Source organism: Meleagris gallopavo, chromosome 1, assembly GCF_000146605.3.
Source record: "Meleagris gallopavo isolate NT-WF06-2002-E0010 breed Aviagen turkey brand Nicholas breeding stock chromosome 1, Turkey_5.1, whole genome shotgun sequence".
Classification (NCBI taxonomy): domain Eukaryota; kingdom Metazoa; phylum Chordata; class Aves; order Galliformes; family Phasianidae; genus Meleagris; species Meleagris gallopavo.
The window spans coordinates 157,740,921-157,763,558 of NC_015011.2; the positions used below are offsets into that span (position 1 = coordinate 157,740,921).

Sequence of the window (22,638 nt, forward strand, 5' to 3'; positions counted from 1 at the left end):
TCTGGAGAGGACCCAGAGAGCTTCATTTACCAATTAATCAGGCAGTGTTATAAGGCAAATGGGTGGGATTTAAGATGAATAAGCATTGGTTGATATATGGAGAAATATTTATGATAATAACATGGTTGTTGATTGCAGCAAGTGCGTTTATGCTTTTACCAGTTACTCTTGCTGATATCTCTAAGCATCATACTGTTTTTGAAAGAGTGGTATTTATTCTGTTAAACTCCAAGGCACTATTCCAGGTAAATGAAATGTAGTGTATAAGTATGATGAGTAATGATAATGTACGAGTAGAACTTCTGATTGCCCACAGTGTGAATACAATCAATTATTCAAGAGGAGAGTTAGTAACTGGAATTTGTTGAGATTTGTTATCTGTCTGTATGTATATAATCTTTCCTACTTCAAATTGTGTGAGGATAAGAGAAAGTTAAGATCATACACCATATATATTTATGGCAAAATGCCCAGCTTTGGGGAGAGATGTGTAGACTTATCATGATGACTTATGATGTGCCTTGAGAAATGGCAGTGGCAAAAATACTATGGTGTATTTGTGCACTCATGCTAGAAATTCTAACTGTGCATGTCCATCTGGATAACAGATCTCAAAGAATTTCAGTTACTGACAAATAACTTTTCTTTTTCAAAGTAATATTGGCATCACTGTATTGTGCTTTTTTTTTTTTTTTTCCTCCTCTGTGCTGCCACCGGGAGATGAATTCTACAGAAAGCAATTCAGTGATAAACAACTTATTTTAAACCATACCTGAACTCCTTCCTGTTTCCTGAAGGACACTGTTTGATTTGGAATACTAGGCATTGTGTTCTTAATTTGTTTTAAACAGTACTTTTTCAAGCCTTTTTGTGCTTTTTTTCTTTTCTCTCTCTCTCTCTCTTTTTTTTTTTAATAAAGAGTTCCTTTTTTCTTAGATAATTACCTTACCTTTACCTTACCTTCTTTATAAATGCATTTCACAAGCTGTTGTTGCAACCCCGTGCATTAGCTTCTACTGAAGGGAAGAGTTTGGACAGGATATAGTTTTCTAATGGACCTTGTACAATTTTCCTTATTTCTTCCTTTTATTTTTTTTTCCCTCCTCATCTGAAAGTAGACTTGCTATAGGAAAACTGCTTTCTATTTTTATCTGTTTTCTCACTGGACTCCTAATTTTTTTTTAATTATTATAGCAAAAAATATAAGCTAGTAATTTCTGCAGATATCTATCACAATAATAAGCAAGCATCCATTTTATTATGAGGGTAGCCTTATAGCTGTAACTTCAAAAATGTAATTTTTCTCTAGATATGGACATTTTTCTCTTGGTGAAATGATGCACTTACATTTTAGCAAGTTCCTAAAAAAAACAAAGGGAAAATTTCCTTCTGACATTTAAGAAGTTGTCTTTTGGGGTAGGAGATAAGCAAGAGATAAGCAAGAGATAAGGCAATACTAAAGTGATTCCTGTGAAAGAGACAAGGAATATTATCAGCACAGGAACCTTCATTAACAGAGATAGACATCTACAAGTTTTTTATGTCTTACAGTTATATTTAAACAATTTTACTTGTTTTTAACTATCAGTAAATTATATATATGCAGATTTCATTTATGTCATCGATGAAAATATTAGAACTAAAAACTCTCCAGAGAACTATGCAACTATATCTTTAGTTGCTTTCCTTCGTTATTTTTTCAGAATTAAGTATTTGATTATCTGAATACTTATATATCCCATTTAAATGTGTTACTGATTTTCTTTCAAAAGAGTACAATATTACTATCAGACTGCTTTGTAAAGGCTTGTAATTTGAAAGATGTATAAATTATTACTGTTATTTTACTAGTTTCTAAATTAGATTACAATGAATGGTAAGCTAAGCTGCTTCAGTTTATTTCATGTAGTGTAATTTCATAAGTATGACATCTTTTACTGAGTTGTGAGTTGTGAAAAATCGTCATGTGATCTGCAGAAAAATCTTTTCTTAGAAAGTGCAATGCAATTGGCTCATTAAAGCCTAAAATATGATAGGATTTCTTTAGTTGCTAATGAAATGTCTTCTTTTCAAAGCTGTTGAACAGGACAGATGACTTTTAAACTAATTGTAATTCACTGAGACACCTTATAATCTATAAGAAGGATCACCTCTGCACTGTTCCTGTCCAGCTGTTGTCTTGAACAATTATCAGCAAGTTATTGTTCTGGTATGAACCATGTCATGCTTGAAAATGAGATGAAAAAAATTAATGAGGGTGCATGAATGCTGGTTGATGAAGGTTAAGTAGATACAGTTATGCTGTCCGCTTTCTTTACTATGACTGTTGAGATTGAGGCAGTGTTCTGTAATGAGACCACACAAACAGATGTGCTGATTGACAGCTCTTAATTTAGCAATGAAAAATGCTGGCTGAAGGCACATTTTGTTCCAGCCTGATATTCAGATTGCTTGTGCACATGAAGACATTAGATTTAGCTTATACTATAGAACATTATTGTTCTTTTTCTCTATTCAATTATATATTAGTTTTCAGAAATCCATTTCATTATGTTTATTAGGATTGGTGTACACAGTTTTTTTTTAACAATGATTGCAATGTGGTTTATAGCAATAAAATACTGTTTTTATATGTGTTTTGATGAAAAAAGGACAAAAGGACTTAGTATGTTTTTTATAAGCTAATCTGAAAAAATCACAGAAAATTTTGCATTATAGATTTATTAGACCGCTATCAGTGATGCACGGAATGACTGAGCAGGGTTTTCTTCCAAATTATAATAAACAACATTTGAACTGTATCCTGGCCTGCATCAAAAGAAGCAGCTCAGCCAAGGGAGATAATTCTCCCCCTCTTCTCTGCTTGCAAAGCTCCACCTGGAGCATTTCATTCAGCTCTGGATGAACAGATAACAACATAAGATGGACATGGACCTGTTGGAGCAGGTCCAGAGGGTAGTCATGAGTATGATCAGAGGCTGTAGCACCTCTCATGTGAAGACAGGCTGTGAGAGTTGGAGTTTTTTCAGCTTGGAGAAGAGAAGGCACCAGGGAGAACTTATAGTGGCCTTTCAGAACTTAAAGTGGGCTGACAAGAAAACTGGAGAGGGACTTCTATTACAAGCGCATGTAATGATATTTTTAAACTGGAAGAGAGCGGGCTTAGATCAGATATTGGGAAGAAATTATTGACTGTGAGAGTGGTAAGGCACTGAAACAGGTTTCCAAGGGAAGCTGTGGATGCCCCATTCCTGGAAGTGTTCAAGGCCAGGTTGGATGGGGCTTTGAGTCACCTGATATAGTGGGAGGTGTCCCTCTCCATAGCATGGGGATTGCAACTGAATGACTCTGAAGATCTGTTCAAATCCAAGCCATTCTATGATTCTATGAATATAGAGGTAAGTGTTCAAAAAAAACGAGGGGTGCAAATTCAGTATGTGAATGATGAATTATACCAGGAAGTTAATAGAACTGGATTTCTTTTTGAGAAGATGATTGTTTTTTAAGAACAGCATAATTGATAGATTTGGTCTCTGTGAACTGCAGTAGGGTTGCCTCTGTGATAATACTAATACAGAGTGACATTAGCAACATTTGTAAAAATAGCTAAGTTCAGGAGATGTGTAATATTGAAGAAGGATGCATAGGGCTGTGAGGATATCCGAGTTTCTGAGGGATCAGTTCGGGGAATAATTGTTTATTGCAAAGTCTCAAAATGACGTGTATGTGAAGAGAGGGATGAACTTTGTGATAGGAGACTTTGGGGGCACTATCAAGTAGAAAGAAATTAGAATATCACAGATGAAAAGTTGGTTGAATAGCGGTTTCAGAATTAGCTTTAAATTTGTAACAAAGCTAGGTACAGTTGTCAAATTTTGCTATTTTAACTCTATCAGTCCTGAATTATATTGTTCTAGCTAATGCATTTCAAACCAGCTCAGGATATTCATATGGCATACATAATGAACAAAGTAAGAACAATAGCATTTTTTCTATGCAGATCTTAATCTGTAACTTTGCTTGTAGTTATCCAAACAGAATTTTCGGTGGATAGCATGGTAGTTTTTGTACGTTACTTTTGTATTAAGCACTACTAAATGCTGCTGCCTTTGCCTGGTATTCAGCATCTTTCACAGTTTCAAGTGTGGCAAGGAAAAGGTGCCTGTTTCTCCCTGTTTTGAGGAAAAGGAAGGAAGAATGACCCAATCAAGATAGATAACAAATTTGCTACAAATGGTAAAAGAATGCAAGATAATAAGAAAGAATGAGGAAGGCTACAGTTCTTTACTGTGCCACCAGAACCCAGCAGGCCCTTCATCCCTGTCACCCGCAATTGGAGATCATGTAGGGAACAGTGCAGGCTCTTGCGAATAGTGGCTTTTGGAGAGTTGTAACTCACGTGAAACTGCTAGAGAAAACAGTACCAGGAATTACAGCTGTGTGCCACAAAAAAGTAGAAAACTTGTAATAAATAATCTGAGAAAGAAGCTCTCTGAAATAAACTAATTTTTCATTACTCCTTTTTGTTGTTGTCAGAGCCTAAATTAAGAAATACTTATGCCTGAATTTGAACACAAGCTTTGGGTTGTTAACACTAGAGTTGTTGACTTTATGTACATGTATCTGTGTATTTATATGTTATGTATATATCAGTTGTTTATTAAAAAAAGGAGAAAAGAGTAGGACAGCTCCTGGATTTCATACAAGTGTTTCCAGTAGGGAAACATTTTCCTTAATATCTTCACAAGTCAGCATGTAACGTGATTTTTCAGTTCTCAAGTCCAAGTCTCAAGACACATTAAGTCACAGATGCACAGAAGCTGCTGGTATCATCAGGTGAAGAGATTAAAATGGATTTGGATTCTTTAATTAAGAGGAAGCAAAGATCATGTTGTAGCGCCTAGATGTTTTCTTATTCTTTTAAAAAGGTGTTAAGATGGGGAAAAAAATGTTTAAATTAAGAGGAATATGTATAAAATAGTCATGAATAAATTTAAACTGGAGATTGATTCCAGTCATCTCTATCAGAGAGGTTCTGGCACATTTACTGTGTGAATGCATCTTTAAATAAGAAAATAGATCAGTATTTTGAAGGTGGAGTTTAAGACAAATATAAAAAGTGAATACATTATGCTTCCACTTAGCTGTCGTCGATGATCCAGTGGCCTGGTCTTTGGTTTATGAAAGTTCTCCTATTTTACACTTATTTGATAACACTACATTTAGAATTCTTGTTGTATTTAGAAGTAAGGGACAGAATTTCTTTACTTCATCTTCTTTCCTCTGTCCCCACACCACGCTGAGTAACTGATCATCTGCATGAAGTGCAGTTGTAGATGTGAGGAAAAGGCTTGGGTGCAAAAAGAAGGATGGAATGTTTCCAGTAGTTCTACTTTGTGTAGGCTGTTGGCATAACTGCTTGCCTCCTGGGTTTTCCAGATTCCACTCACGGTAGTAGAGAGTAAATAATCTTGCTCTGGAGACTCAAACATAAACATTTGATGTGCAAGTTCATTGCTACTTAAAAGTTGCCATTCAAGTTAATGCCCTCATCTTGGAGAGCTAGAGATATTGCACTACCTTGTTATGTGCTGGCTTATCTGATGTCTCTGCTTGACAGGAATGAACAATCCAGATTTACAGATGTTTGAGGTATGACAGAGGCTGCTGGGAGAAAGTGCTGTCATCTGTGATGTCCTTGGCCTCCTGCTGTCTCCGTATCTTGGAAGTCTACTTGCTGAATGTGGCTTCCTCATTCAGTTTCTTTTAGAATACCCCAATTCCTCCCTACCAATCCTATTTCAGTTGTTATGTCCTGTCAGCCCTTTCTATGTACTTCTCTTTCTTATTACAGAATCATAGAATCACAAGGTTGGAAAGGACCTACAAGATCATCTAGTCCAAATGTCCTCCCATTAACATTGCTACCACAAGCCGCTAAACCATATCTCATAGCTCCTCATTCAGACGCCTCTTGAACACTGCCAGGGATGGTGAGTCCACCACCTCCCTGGGCAGGCCATTCCGGTGCCTGACCACTCTCTGAGAGAAAAAGTTCTACCTTATGTCTAATCTAAACCTTCTCTGGTACAGCTTGCGGCCATTTCCTTGGGTCCTGTTTGTTGCCTGAGAGAAGAGGCCAAACCCCTCCTCATCACAACCTCCCTTCAGGATGTTGTAGAGTGCAATGAGGTCTTCCCTGAGCCTCCTCTTCTCCAGACTAAACAATCCCAGCTGCCTCAGCCGCTCCTCATAAGTCTTGTGCTCCAGATGCCTCACCAGCTTAATTGCTTTTCTCTGGACACGCTTCAGGGCCTCAACATCTTTCCTGTAGTGAGGGGCCCAAAACTGAACACAGTACTCGAGGTGCAGCCTCGCCAGTGCTGATACAGGGGGTAATTACCTCCCTGCTCCTGCTGTCCACACTATTTCTAAGACAGGCCAGGATCCCGTTGGCCCTCATGGCCACCTGGGCACACTGTCAGCTCATGTTCAGCCCATTGGGCACGGTCCTCTAGCCAGTTCCTTACCCAAAGAAGGGTATGACCTGTCCAGGCCATGGGCAGAAATTTCTTCCCACAAATTAACATTTGTTGTCCTTTCAGGTTAGTACTGCCTTCTCCTTATATGTGATATAAGGCTCTAACATTGCTAGCTTTGTAGTTTCTGCTGCTCATATGTCAGATCATTCATTCTTGCTCTTGCACTAACACATTTGTTGTTATCATGTCTTTTTTTGTATATGTGTGTGCAGTCACTTGATGAATTAAATTAAAAGCCTGATCCAGTGTTTTCCTGCTGAAAGGATCTTGAATTGTTTTAGGGTGAGATCAGAGGTTAATAAAAGAATTAAAAATAGCATCAGAACACATTGCGTACACTTAGAAAATCGATTTAATGAAACTACTTTAAAAGTAACATGATGTGTATTTTGTGATGAAATGACCTTGACATAATAACTAGTGTAAGTTGTCTTTTTTTTGTGGGTATCTTCAGGTATAATTCATTTTCAAGGGTATGTATTAAAACGCTGAATGGTTTTGAGAGCTGAGTGCTGGTAAGACTACACAACACATTGTGAATTATGAATTAAAATTAAAACCAAACTTAAAAGGAAGGAGATAAGGTTTAAATGGAATCATTTTTCTGTCAGAAGTGTCTTCAACCTAGCTCTAGATGCAGATAGTACTGTGTTGCTTCAAGTCTTACACTGACAAAAATGAAATTAACTATGAAAAATGTTTGTCTTACTAAGGTGTTCTAATGTAGCATTCTGAGAGACATATCTTTACATTGAAGGTTGTACTTAATTGAAGACATATAACATTTTTTATAATTGAATGTGTTAGCTAATGCAATTAACTTGTTTTGTGGCAATTATTAGTGACAGGTGAATCTGATAGAGCTGATGCTACTAAATGAGAGAGTCCCACTGTCTTTCTTGTTTGACACAAGTGTTGATGTGGCCGTGCAGTGAACTGGGGCAGGGAATTGGTACAGTTGAAAACTAGCTTCTGGTATTCACTGTATAAATAAATGCATGCTGGTCAGTATACAGTGTCAGGAAAAAATGGTAAGACAGGCTGTTTCAAGAAGCAATGCCAGCTTCTGCTAAACTGGGTTTGTGGGATGCTTCTCTGCATCTGGGCGGGTACATCAATTTGTTGCTAAACAGAAGAGGCCTGACTGGTGTTTCTTTCATGCTCCCATTTACATATTCTACGAGGCTTTTGTACGAGCTTTTTCTTAATGGCAGGAGTACACAGCTGGGAGAAAAGCTCTGTGCGTGAGGGAGAGGAGGAATGGATTCTCTATTGTTCTGCCATGTCTGTGGTGACACACTGCAGCTTCAGTGTTTCATCTGGTGAACTGCATAGTTTTCTTAAGGCAAAGTAATACTCAAAATTATTCTTTTTCTGTTATGTAGACATTACACACTTAGTTTAAACTTATACTTTTACTAGATGGGTGGAGAAATATATGTAAGCTGTAGAATAATTTAAAACAAAGAAATTTGTGGGTAAGATGGTATTTTTTCCTAATGTCTGGTGGTCCAATTATGTGGATTTAAAGTGAGATCTGCTTAAAGTGGCCTAGATAGGAAAACTGTCCATCTTTTTCGCTATGAAAGCTGGGTTTGAGTATTTTAACCAAAGGACTTTTAGTTGATGTGCACTGCAAAGAGTACCTCTCTTCTATTTTTTTTTTTAAATGGTTTCTGCAAGCAAACTGGCAAATCTCAAAATAGATGCTTTTAGTTTTGTCTGTAATGTTGCTGTCCGAACCATAAATTTCTTTCTGTTTGAGTATGTACTTCAACAGTAAATATATAGTAAACTTGCTGCAGAACTGTAATCCTCTAAATTTCATTCATCTTTTAGGTTGGAGCAGAGTGTATCTTTAAAGACTCTTACTAGTACAAAAAATCAAATTCATTTATGTTCTGTATAATTACGTTGCATAAAACAAAGAAATCAAGAAATTAATATGGTCATGAAAATGCACATACAAATTAATATCTTAACTGGTAAGCATGCAATGTGTCTAATAGTAGAAATATGCCAGATGACCTCTATCTAAACTTCTGAATGAAATTAAGACATATGAAAGTAATGAAATCAATGGTCACTGCATGCTGTCATTGTTTATATCTGAAGTCAGTCTTTTTATTATTTTGAAAAATATTCTGACTTGTTTCTGCTTTGTACTTCAAGGTATATGTGTGAATAATCACAACTTTTCTTGCTAGTTAAATCAATTTAGTGAATAATTAAGACTTTTCAATTATGATTTTGCAGACTAGCATAATTTGCAGTATCCTTTTAAGAACTGCATATTTAAGGGGGAAAAAAAACAACCTTTAGCAGGAAATGTGAGACAATTCCACTAACTCTTCAGCTACTGCAGTCTGTGCTGTGCAAATGTATTAATATTATTATATTTTGCCCTCCTTTGAAATCTTTTTTTTGTGGTCCACAGCTGAAAACTCTTAAAACTGTAGACTTCATGTGCCTGAATTTTTGTATTTTTTTTTTTTAAGTGTTCATATTGGAAAAGTTGACAGTGACCTCGAGGGGAATAAAGAGGTTATGGCAAGAGGTAATTGCTCTTGCAAGAGAATAGGGAAATACTGCAGCACATTAATGATGCTTAATATACACTCCATAGAATGTATAAGCAGCACAAACCATGTCTTTGAATGTTCCCTTTTTCATTCAGATTTGCTTAGCAGTACAATAGTATTTGAATTCCAGAGACTTCTGCATGTTTCCTACTACTCTCCTAATTCTTACTGCTTTACTGAATTACTGCTAAGGTGTTAAAATTTTCATACTAGAGAAATTTGAGCATGAGTTGATTTAATGAAAATGCAATAGAAAAGTATGATTTACTGCTTCTTATCATTCTTCCAAAGAAAAAAAAAAAAGGAGTTTGAATAGCACCTCTCTTTCCGACTTCCAAATGCTGAAGCTTAAAATTATTCCAGTTCATCTAATAATGAAATTGCCTGAAAACTAGTTTTCTCTGGGGAAAGAATGTCAAGAGAAGCATTACATTGTAAGATCTATCCCAATTTCTACTGTTAGTAGAGGGAAATTTTAGAATAGGTCAATAAAATGGACAGTAACAGATTGCTAGGACCAGCTGGTATTTACCCAAGTATTCTAAGAGAACTCAAGGATAAAACAGCTCCAAGGCTGAGCTATGAATTGTACTGTCTAAACCACAGTTTGAACCCATACCAATGTCATAAGAAGCAGGAAGACAATAAATGCAATGACAGCTTTTAGAAAGATTTATGAGGTGTTTGGGGATCTGTGATTGTCAATGTTGACATCAGTACTGTATGTATTCTAGAAAATTATTAATGAACGGAAAATTAGTTAATTAATGATTGATATACTGATGAAAACATTTCTGTCTCAGTAATGGTTAAAAGCAAATGGAAAACAAAATATGATGGTTGGACTAGATGATCTTAGAGGTCTTTTTCAACCTTAATAATTCTGTGATTCTATAGTAAAGAAATACATCACTGAGTATCTCCCTGCTTTGTTTCCATCCCATGTACTTGGTTTTGGTATGGTTTTGATTCCTCTCGCTAGTAGAAACTACGGTCAAGGTACAGCAGAAGTGATCAAGATTATTGCAAAAAATATTAGAAAGTCTTTCTTTGTATAGTGCAGATTAGAAATGGGAACTCTGTGCTGAAGAACTTAATAAATATTTAAAATTTAGTAGATATAAAATGCAATTATAGAAATCCATGGAAGAACAATGTGTCAAGGATTATTAAATGAAAAGCTTTTGCTTTGGAATGGAACATCTGAAATGCAAATACACTTGATTTGTTCTCACACTTTTTTTCTTCATATCTTATTGATTTGTGGAAGACACTGACTTTGGATCCAGTGAGATATAGTTATTCTTCTGACGTGGCTTTCAGAGGCAACAGTCTAGTAATGGCGTTAATTGCTTTCTGTATCTAATCTTGATATTTCAGTTGTTTTGTTGCACTTACTCTGATCAATGCTGGCTCATTGTCCAATAGTTTTGTGTTGTTCAGTACCAGCAGATACTGGACTAGAAAAGTTGAATGGTTGTCATCCTGTTTCATAGGGTAGACAATAACATTGAGCTTCTTGGATTGTCTATGCTTACTTTAAATGCAACTCCATGTTATCTTGCTTTTGATAGCTTCTGTGAAGTGATGGATCAACCTTCAAAGCCCAATCAGCTGAATCTAGATAGTAGGAAGGTATCTTAGAATAGGAAGGTCTTGAAAACTACAGAGAATTATGTATATCTCTACTGGAACTAGAGTCTAAATATCTTTACTGATGGGGACAATATGCTTTAATTTTACCTTTTCAGTCAACACTATTGTAGCAGAAAGCTCATCTCTATTGCCTTTTTCCTCTCCCAGAAAACTAGAGAAGCTTTAAGTCCTTTCAGGTGTTGAGTCTGTCTTGGCTAATTCTCTCAGTTCTACTGTGATGCCAAACAGGTGTTCAAATTGGATCTAAGAAAAGGATTATTCTAATTTATTTGTACCGTATTTCTCACAGTATTTTAGGTAGTTGTTTCTTGAGAGATATTATTGAGTAGTTGTTTATTGAGAGATATTATTTTAGAGTTGAATTTTATTTTCAAAATGTATCAGCTACCATTAAAAATACATGAGCAAACATTGTGTCTTTGATTTCTGAATGAACCAACAGTACTTAGAAAAATTTGGTCATTATGATAACATTTACAATTTAATAATAAAATGAAGACAGTACTTACACTTTAAAAAACTTTTCCAAGTGAATTTGTTTGGCTGTTTGACTAATTTCCCCAAAACAGTACTTTTTATTTTTAACCGTAAATTCTAGTGTTCACTGTTCTGAAAGAGAGAGAAAAGTTTGAAAGCCCAAACAGAAGTCCATTTCATTAACTACATTTGCCGGTGTACTAGTTGTTGTCATATGAGACAGCCTATGCCAGTTATTACTATGTCTTCTTGCCAACAAGGTCTTTATTCCATCTTAATTACCTCTCTGTTAGCTTTCTTTACTGCTCATCCACCTATTTAAGACACGATTATGTGGTATTTCAGTGGACAGGATGCATGCACCTGTCCATGTGCTGGCAATTTTAAAGATTCTAAGCTGAGGTACTTACTTCGATTCATTTAATGTGATGGTTGTATTAAGCAATATAAAAGATGCTAGGTGCTAAAAACATCTCTACAGATGTTCTAACTTATATTAATCTTTTACAGAGGTATCAGAAAAAGTATCAGTATAATACTGTTATAAATACAATTACTTCCATTTCTCATGCATACTATAAATTTTTCAATCATTTTTTTAGGTAGATTATATATTTATACAATTTTAATAGAATGGCTATTTTGTCTTATTTGAAGATAACTCTTGTTGGATTCCATCCACATATTCATGAAACACTGTGCTGTAAGCACAACATCACATTTATAAAATGTTCCTCTCACCATTCCCATCAGGCTGATTTCATTTAGATCATTGTCACGTAGAGGGAGTTATCTACAGTTGAATCTGAGTATGAATGCACATTTGAAAAAGACAAAGCAACCTTTCTAGTAGAATCTAAGAGGTAAAACTCATTTGAGTTATTTCTTTATTTACACATTCAGAACTTTTAAATTAATAAGGACGTGGAGATGTGAAAATAAGGAACTGTGACGAACTGTGAAGGATGTGAGATAAAATATGAATATTCATTCTACTTTTTTTCCCATCTTGATATGGCAGATGACTTACTACTGCGAAAAATTATACAGGTCTATTGCTGGGGCCATGCATATATCCACCTTACAATAAGTGTAACATATTGAAAGAAAATTTAAGAATGTGCTGTTTTTGTTATGTGACATGAACTTCTAGGTGCATAATACATGAAATAAGACATCTGATTTTGAAAAGAGTTAATGGTTTAATATAGTGGTGCATATTCTGAAGCCGTGACGTTTTGAGAGTCCCTGGTTTGATTGTTGTGTTTTTAAAACAAGAGTATTTTACCTCTATTTCCTTTGATAATCACCTTCTTCTATAGCTGCCCACTCTCACCGAGATGTTTTTTCTGTTTCTAGCATAAGCAGATGTTTCTCATTTTCAGTCACATACATACTTTCCTCTGTGTTCCAGTGCCATAATTTCTTACTTTCTTTTACTTCCTTAATTTCCTTTGTTAATTTAGATATTCACTTCACATATTCAGATCTTTCTGTTCAATTTTGAAATGTTTTCTTTTTTTCCATTAGCCTTTTTCCTTTTTTTCTCTTGTTGAAAATAAATAATAGTTTTCTCTCTTTTTTTGTTCCCGTCTTATAAATTAGTAAGCAAATTATCTAAAAATTTCTAGAGGCAGAAGTAGGTATCAGTTTTCACTGAAAAGTGCAAAATTTCCTGTGGGAAAGACAAGTAATATGTATGCTTTGCTTCTTTCTGCTGGCAACTTCATAAGGATGTGACCTGAATTCTCCTGATGAAATATCATGTAAGTTTGTAGTAATTTAGTTTGTTGTATACTTGTATAACTACATGCAATTCCAGTATGAGTTCCCAGAGTAAGTATTTTCTATACTTACATATTTTACTTTAGGGTTGTGATGCTTTACACATTGCTGTAACTTTGTGCATAGCTTCTTTCTTGGTGAAAATTCCAGAGGGAAAAAGTTCATCGGCAGCATTGTTTCTTGATATCATAGTTGAGTGATAAAATGATGTGTTTAACTTTTGGGGTGTTTGATGTTTTTTGGGAGATTGTGTGCTTTTTTAACGTTTGTGTATTTGTGTATTACCTCTGTTTTGAGACCGGTAGTTCCTATTGTTTTCTACTTTTGGAAAAAGTAAATATTTTTTTATGTTTCAACTCTTAGTAGTACCTAGTTCAAGGCTACCAAGTCAAGTAAATTCAGTAAATTCAGATAACTTCACTATTTTAGTGTGACTGTTAAGGAAATTTAAGCAAAGTCCCTAGTGACTGGAAAAAAAGAAACCACATTCTCATTTTTAAGAAGGGGAGAAAGGAATACTTGGGCAACTACTAGCCAGTGAGCTACACATCTTTTCCTGGGAAGATCATGTAGCAGATGCTTCTCAAAGCTATTTTAAGGCACATGTGAGATGAGGAGGTGATATGAGACAGCCAGCACAGCTTCACCAAGGACAGACTGTGTGTGATAAATCTTATGGCCTTCTATGATGGTGGACAGAGGAAGAGCCACTGTTGTCATTTATCTATATTTCAGTAAGGTTTCTGACGTGGTCCTTATATCTAAATTTGAGAAATATGGATTTGAAGGATGCATTACCCAGTAGATAAAGAAATGGTTGGATGGCTGCAACCAGAGAGTAGTGATCAATGGATCTATGTCCAGGTAGAGGCCAATCACAAATGGTGATAGGCAAGGAAGGAGGGGCAGTGGTGTGGCTCTGTATATTAGAGAGTGTTTCAGTGTTGTAGAGTTCAGGTCTGGGAATGATAAGGTTGAATCTCTATGGGTAAGGATTGTGAAGGGTCAACATGGTGGACCTGAATCCTGGTAAGGATCTGTTATAGACTGCCTAACAGGATGAAGAGACGAATGAGGCATTCTAAGAGCAGCTAGCAAAGTTGTACAACCACCAGCCCTTATTCTTATGGGGGACTTAAATTTCCCTGATATATACTGGAAACATAATACAGAGCAGAATAAGCAATCCAGGAGATTTCTAGAATGCGTGAAGACAACATCCTGAAGCAGCTGGTAAGAGATCCCTACTGGGGAAGGTGCCCCATTAGACCTGCTGCTCATGAACAGAGAAGGACTGGTGGAGATCAGGAACTGGCTTGGGCAGAGCGATCAAAAAATGGTAGAGTTCTCTATTCTTAGTGAAGTCAGGAGGCAGGTCAGCAAAACTGCTACCTTGAACTTCTGAAGGGTGGACTTTGAACATGGGCTGATAGTGATAGGACAAGGGGGAATGGTTTTAAACTGAGACAGGGGAGATTTAGATTAGATATTAGGAGGAAGTTTTTCACTCAGAAGGTGGTAATGTACTGGAACAGGTTGCCCAGGGAGGTTGTGGATGCCCCATCCCTGGAGGCATTCAAGGCCAGGCTGGATGTGCCTTTAGGCAGCTTGGTCTGGTGGTTAGTGACCCTGCCCACAGCGGGGGCTTCAAACTAGATGATCTAGGTCCTTTTCAACCCAGGCCATCCTACAATTGTATGATTCTGTGATGACAATAAAAGGATCCAGGTAGAATGGACACTCCTCAAGAAGAAAGTGCTAAAGACGCAGGAGCAGGCTGTATGTACACGCTGTAAAATAAGCTGGTTAGAGAAGACAACTGATGTGGTTGAACAGGGGACTTTTTCTGTGGCTCCAGGGGAAAAAGAGAGTCTACCTCCTGAGGACAGAAGCACAGAAACTTGGGGAGAGTACAAATAAATTGTTAGGACGTGCAGGGAGAACATTAGAAAGGCAAAAGCCCAGCATGAACTCAACCTGACCAATGTAGTAAAAGGGAATAAAATACTTTTTTACAAATACATTAACGGTAAGAGGACCAAGAAGAATCTTGATTTTTTAGTGGATGCGTCAGGAAATGTGACCACTAAGGATGAGGAAAAGACTGAGGTTCTCAACGCCTTCTTTACATCTGTCTTTAAAAGTACTGTACTGTGTACTGTACCCACTGACCTGGAAGTCTGGGATGGGGAGCAGAATAAACCCCTCATGATTCTGATGGAAACAGAGATCTACTACGCCAACTGGAGTCCATGGAGTCAGATGGAATTCACCCCAGAGTGCTCATAGAGCTGGCAGAGATGATTGCCAAGCCGCTTTCCACCGTCTACCAGTGGTCCTGATTCCAGTGACTGGGGGCTTGCAAATGTGATTTCCATTTACAAAAAAGTCATAAGCAGGATCTGGGAAACTACAGGCCTGTCAGCTTGCCCTCAGTGCAGGGAAGGCTATGGAACTGGTCATCTTGAGTGAGATCACATGGCAAGTGTAGGACAACAAGAGTATCAGGTCCAGCCTGCACATATTCATGAAAATCAGATCCTACTTGACCAATCTCGTCTCCTTCTGTGATTGAGTGATTGAGTGAACTGCCTGGTGGATAAGGGGAAGGTTGTTGATGTGGTCTACCTAGACTTCAGCAAAACCTTTTGACACTGTCTCCCGCAGTGTTTTCCTGGAGAAGCTGGCAGCCGTGGCTTGGACGGGTACACTCTTGGCTGGATATGGAACTGGTTGGGAGGCTGGGCCCAGATAGTGGTAGTGAATGGAGCTAAATCCAGCTGGCGACTGGTCACGAGTGGTGTTCCCCAGGAGTCGGTGCTAGGGCCTGTCCTCTTCAATATCTTTACTGACGACCTGGATGAGGGCATTGAGTGTACCCTCAGTAAGTTTGCAGATGATAGCAAGTTGGCAGAAAGTGTCGATCTGCCTGGGAGTAGGGAGGCCCCACAGAGGGACCTGGGTAGGCTGGATCGCTGGTCTGAGGCCAATGGTATGAAGTTCAAGAAGGCCAAGTGCCAGGTCCTGCACTTTGGCCACAACAACCCCAGGTGATGCTACAGATTTGGGGCAGATTGGCTGGAAGACTGTGTAGAGGAAATGGACCTGAGGGTATTGGTGATGCTCGACTAGACATAAGCCAGCAGTGTGCCCAGGTGGCCAAGAAGAAGGCCACTGTCGTCTTGGCTTGTATAAAAAATAGCAATTCTAGCAGGAGTAGGAAAGTGATTGTTCCCCTGTACTCAGCCCTGGTGAGGCCACACCTTGAGCACTGTGTCCAGTTTTGGGCCCCTCACTGCAAGAAAGAGAATGAGGCCCTGGAGTGTGTTCAGAGAATGGCAACAAAGGTGGTGAGGAGTCTGGAGCACAGGTTTATGAGGAACAGCTGAGGGAACTGAGAAAAGAGGAGGTTCAAGGGAGACCTTATCGCTCTCAACAACTGCCTGAAAGGTGATTGTGGTGAGGTGGAGGTCAACCTCTTCTCCTATGTTACTGGTGTGATAATAGAACTAGAGGGAACGTCTTTAGGTTGCACTAGAGGAGGTTCAGATTGGATATTAAGAAAAATTTCTTCTCTGAAAGGATGGTCAGGTGCTGAAATGAGCTGCTCAGTGAGGAGATTGAGTCACCATTCCTGGAGGCGTTCAAGGAACGTTTAGATGCTGTACCAAGGGACGTGGTTTAGTGGGGAAGTATTGGTGATAGGTGGACAGTTCGACTGGATGGTCTTGGAGATTCTATCTAACTTTGGTGATTCTACAATTCTGTGAAAATTTACAGAAGTGTTTCCATTTTAGGGAAATTTTCCTGGTAATTCATGTTACATCTGGTTTTATCAAGAATCAGAAACGAGGCAGAACTTTTAATCTTAACAACTTACTAAGGCACAGAACAGTTTCAGTATCTATGTGAGATATAAGATTCAGGCAGTGCATGTGTAAAGTGATAATAGGCCTGATGAACATCTTCCCTGATCATCAAATCTATTTTGGAGTTTATTATTCTGTAAGGAGTTGGGCATATATTTTCTACTCAAATATTTGAAGCATGTATAACAATTTAGGACAATCACGCTGTAAAAGCTTGGAAACTTATTTCAAATATGAAATGTTATAGATAATTAGATGAAGAATAGCAATACATTGAATGAATAACATTTGACAGTGAAGGTCTGTGCTGAATTTAAAAAACAAACAAAAAACCCACCATAGATTAGATTTGAAGAAATTTTTTGTAATTTTAATCTTTTTTTTTTTGTCCTTTTTTTTGTTTCCATAACAGCTGGAATGATTCTTATCCTAATAATATGTTATCAAGCATTTGCTGTTATTTTAAATAAAATTTTTATGATAGTGTTTAAATAATGAGAAATGTTCAGTTTTTGAAAAATATTTGGAAGATCCTCTTTCAGTGATTTTTTTTCTGAAAGAACAATACAGAATTTCCATTGTCAGTGTATGTTTATGCAGTCACTTTGCCTTTATGATAATTACTTAGAAGCTGATTACATATATTAAATGAAAAACAAACAAAAACAACGACAAAAACTTTTTTGGAGGAGGTAAGGAAAATAAGTATATATAAATAAGTATATATACACTTATATTCCAAGCAATATTGATTTTGTTGTGAATCGGTGTTTAGACAAAACTGGTTACAAATCCACATAACTTTGGGCGTTGGCCGAAGTGTGTTGCCATGGTATGTTAATTTTTGGGTTTATATCCTTAGATGTAATCAATCAATACTGGCATCTTCTTTCAATTTATATATGAAACGAACAAACTTATTCTAGAAAGCTAAAATGTTGGTAAATTCGACTGGAACAGAAGCTTGAAGAAGACAAGTAACAAGTGGAAAACTGTTTTTTTTTTGTCTGCATATTCAATGTTTTGTTCTTTTATTTATAAATTGACTGCATTTAGTGTAGTGTGTGTTCATTAGTTTTTCTGTAAATATCAAAAGTTAACTGTAAGTGTATTTGTGTTTATTTTGGTAGTAAAAAAAGATGAGGAAGATTTTGAAGAAAAGAAATCCATTAAGAAACGAATCAAAGAACTAAAAGTTTTGGACCCCAAAATTGCACAGAATCTGTGTAAGTAGAATCTGGTTTTATGACAAAGTAATGTCATAAATGTTCCATAAAAATGTTTCTCTTCTGTTTGACTGCCTCATAATCACTTTTTGTTTAAAGTGTTTGAGAATATGCTTATATGTGTACTAATTGGTGTTAAGCTCAAATGTGTAAGAATTAAAACATGTTTTTATAAACAGCGAAGCAATATCCTTCATTTAAGATTGAAATTATTCTCTTCTATATATGCCTGAACAATTGGGTACAGCTGTATACCTGTGTATCTGTTTTTATCATCAGTGTATTCGTGAATCATCACTGTCCCTTAGCCAAAAAGTTAAAAAAGACTGTAATGTATAGTCATTTCTCATGCGTTTTCTAGGAGTAAAACAATAATTAGGCCTACTAATATACAAAAAAAGGATGCTAAAGTTTTGTCAGAGAGGAGTGCTGTAACAAAATTTTGGATGTTGTGTTGAAGGACATGGTTTAGTGAAAACTATTGGTAATAGGTGGATGGTTGGACTGGATGATCTTGTAGGTCTTTTCCAACCTTGGTGTTTCTGTGATTCTGTGAATAGGTTACTAAATGCTGGCAGAATTGAAACAGGAAATTATTTGATTATACTGTAGAAATGAACAATTTTTATAAGAATATTTTGATCTTTTAACTGCTTTATGGTTTTGTTAGTTGTAATCTTCTCAAGCTGCTCTTCTGTGAAAAAGCACAAGAAAGACTGTTCAAGAAAGAAGTGTAATTGTAATCTCTCCAAAATAATATGGTGGCGGCGATTGTTCTTTAGAGTAGACTCGTCATTGGTGATCTTCCACAATGCTGAATGTTACGTTTAGTAAACGAATGGAAAAGACTGAAATTATAGGAGAACAGTAATTAAAAATATGTTTTAAATTGTTTTCTCTTACCGATATTTCTTTATGTTTGTTGACTTGCAGATGCTATAGCCTGTTTAACTAATATTCTATAAGTAGAAAAAAGATTGTTGTTGTCTTGTGTTCTTCACTGTTGGTTGAATCTTTATTTTAGCAATTTTTCTTGGATCTTTCCGAGTGCCTTACGAGGAAATTAAAATGATGATATTGCAAGTAGATGAAACGCTGCTCTCAGAGTCCATGATTCAGGTAGGGAAACTGATGCTTCATCCCAGTATGTCAGGATAAGTTTCTCATTAAATAGATATGTGTGCCTAAAAAGCCTCTGAAACCTAAAATGTTTGGCTAGTAAATCACTGCAATAATATTTTTTTCCGTGAATTCTAGTTCTTTTTATATTTGCAAAGCTTTTTTTAATGAACGTGGCTCTGTTTATATTCTGTACTTTTTGTATTCATATTCTTCACACCTAACTAGACATTTTGTTTATATATTTTTAAATTGCATATGATATTGTGTTTGTTTCCTAGTTATTAGTATTAAAAAAAATATTTCAGGCACTAATGCCAAAGGTCTATTTTTCAGGTTGGAAACTAGGCCAAAAAAGATAATTTTTTTATTTTGTCTTTCCTCTTTTCTGTTCTCTCAGAGCTGATATAATCCAGAGTCTTGCCTTAGGGCATTCACAGTGACCGCTTCTCTTCCTTAGAGCTTATTTGACTAGTTTTTTCATTTTCTATATTATTTTATTCAATGTGTGATTCTGTGTGGAGATAAAAGATACTCAAAATTCCTTAGGTTTTCTTTTCACAGTGTCATTTAAAAGATGATAAGCTAAAAAATCCTATGGAACTATGTTTAGTAGAAACTCTTTGTTCTAGAACCATGGGAAAAAAACATTTGAAAGAAAGGTCTGTAGGTCATCTGTTCCAATCCCTTGCTCATAGCCAGGTCAAGGAGAGGAAGTTGCTTAGGGCTTTTCCCCTTCAGATTTGGATTCCAACTAAAGTTGGAGACACCATAGTTTTCTAGACACACTTGGCAGTGTTGAACTACTCTTATAGAGAAAAACTTTTTTTTAATCATTCAGCTGGAATTTTCTTTTTTTTCTACTTGTGGGCTTGGCCTTCTGCTGCACTCCTCTAGGAGGAACCTTGTTCTATCTTTATGCCCTCCAGTTGGGTACCTGAAGACCACGTTAAATTCTCTGGCAGCTTGTTTTGTTAAAGTGGAACAGTCTCAGTTCTATCAGATTTGCCGTGCCCCTATGTTGTATGCTATGACCCCCCGTCATCTTGATGACATTCCATTTGATTTGCAGAGATGCTTCTTTAGACTAAGATTATCTTTCTTTCATATCAATATCTTTATCTTTCTTACATATCAATATTATGAAAAACTGGCATCTTCATAATTTCTCTCTACACAGTTCAAAGAAAGTAAAACAGTTTTTGCATCCTTGGGGTCTAGGGAAATAGATTAGCTCATTAATGGCTTGTTAATTAAAGACATTCTTCTATGTTAACATGTAGCAATCATTTAATCAGCTGTGACAAGTTAAGAAGAAAACATACTTTCACAGAGAATTTTTTACTTTCCTCTGATTCTCCTGTGATGTATTATTTCTATTTGAATGGTATGTACCTTGGGATAGAAAATGCTTACTTTTCTCTATCTTTAAAACTGTTAACATGACCAAGTCCTACTCTAGTCTCTGTTAATAATAGTAATGGTTAATAATAGTAGCAGATACTGTTTTGATATTATTCTGTTGCTTTGTTGTTTTTATTTTTGGGTTGCTTTTTTTTATTTAATTCTAATATTAACAGTAGGGTACGCTAAAAAATCAGCATATTCAGTAAGCTGTCTTTGTATAAAGGCTGCTCTGAAGGTGAAGTCTACTATTTATTTCCATAGAAACTATAACAAATACAAAGAACTCAACAATACTATTTGATGGAGCATATTCTCAGCTATAACACATTAGCTTCCAACATTGTCATCACCAGTAGCTATGCATTTTTGCTAGCAATGAAAAAATGCCTGCACACTGCACTTACAAAAGTGCACCAGCTGAGGTGACTCACTGTTTCACATCTGCTATGATGCTGTCATTGCTAGGAAAATGTTGCCAACGCAGTCAAATTTTCGCTGTTCTAACATCCACAGTTTGGTCTCCATAAACATTCACCAATCATTGAGGAATGTCACTAGGTGCCACTTTTTTTCCCACATGGAGGATTTCAGTTATACACCTTTGCTTCGTACACACTTCAATGTCAATCACCATTTTGTCAGGCTGCCTCTCTGCTGATAAAAGGACTGCCTTGTCCTTTTTTTTTAACAAGGCTTAGGCTCCAAATTTACTTTGCAAGCTTGTGTGTAATCATTTTTTTTGAAGCGGCTTTATCCAAGTTTCTTGTTTCTGGATAAAACGGTTTTGTAATTTGAAAACAATGTCATCTGAGTTTAAACTTCAAAAAGCACTTAGACAGCTCTCTTCCTTTGAAAGTGGTTGACTCTTGTGCCTCATTACCTTAAAAATCCTAGTATTCACCTTTATATATGCCAGAGTTACTAAATAAATGATAATACCCATCTGTATGTCTCTGTTCTGCCTTTACAAGCCTTCATAAATATGGCTTTTGGACGTCCAATGAAAATGTATTTCTGTGCATTTCATGATTCTGAGAAAAGCAAAAGCATACATATGTTTACAAGCATGCGGCTGTTTTTATTTATTTATAAAATACATCAAATATTTTTATTCTTCTCCTATTCAGAAATTTCTTATCGTCATTCATTTCTGATCATTTACAGACTGATAGCTATAAATATTGTCCAGTACATCACTGTTCTTGAGGTTGGATATTTTTCCTTAATCTTACCTTTTCGTTATATAGAGCGTATGAAGTAATATGTATGTATCATTTGTGTCTCTTTATTCCAATTTCCTCCATCTTCCTGTAAGAAATTAAATCTAGTTTTGAAAGCCATAAGAACTCTGAATTTTATGCTGTAATCCAAATAGTCATTGGTCAACTATTGGAATGTTTTTTTGTGAATCAGTCAAAATTATATCTCCCGTTTATTCTCTGATATTCAAACTGTATTTTTATCACTAGCAGTTCTAAAACAGTATGTGAATACTATACAGCTTCTCTGATACAAATCACTACTTCAGGCTTTTTTCTGGTGCTCAATATTGAAAACATTCATATAACACTTAACTGTTTCTTTTTTCAGAAGTTTTGTGATCTGTTTTTCTACATGTGAAAATTATCAACAGACAATCAGCTTTTAATCTCTGTAAAAATTAAGGAGTTGTAGTTAAGATATTGGTAATAGCTGGTTATGTAAATTTTGTATATTAAGATAGAAATAAGTGGATTATGAACTCCTAATTTAAAAAGTGCTTTTTTACACTCAGAATCTCAGTGCCCTTTTGGTGTTTGCTGAATTTTATAGATTTAATCCTGGACATTTTAATCCATAATGAATAAAGTTAGTCTGTTTTTACAAAGAATATTTTCCAATTGTAATAGATAATACTGCCATTAATTTCTCATGCTGTAAATTTTGTATTATAATTTAAAGCATAGTAATTTGTGCATTTTTAATAGTGCTTGCT

General features: G+C 36.1%; 1 protein-coding gene across 4 annotated transcripts in view; it reads left to right on the forward strand.

Moving 5' to 3' along the window:
• Positions 1–22,638, forward strand: part of DIAPH3 (diaphanous related formin 3) — a 234,604-nt gene that overhangs the window by 74,145 nt on the left and 137,821 nt on the right. For all 4 annotated transcript variants that reach the window (XM_010728753.3, XM_010728755.3, XM_031557836.1 and 1 more), the window contains 2 exons: positions 18,042–18,137; positions 19,162–19,256. In XM_010728753.3, the coding sequence (XP_010727055.1) occupies positions 18,042–18,137; positions 19,162–19,256 (191 nt within the window). The remainder of the gene's footprint in view (positions 1–18,041; positions 18,138–19,161; positions 19,257–22,638) is intronic.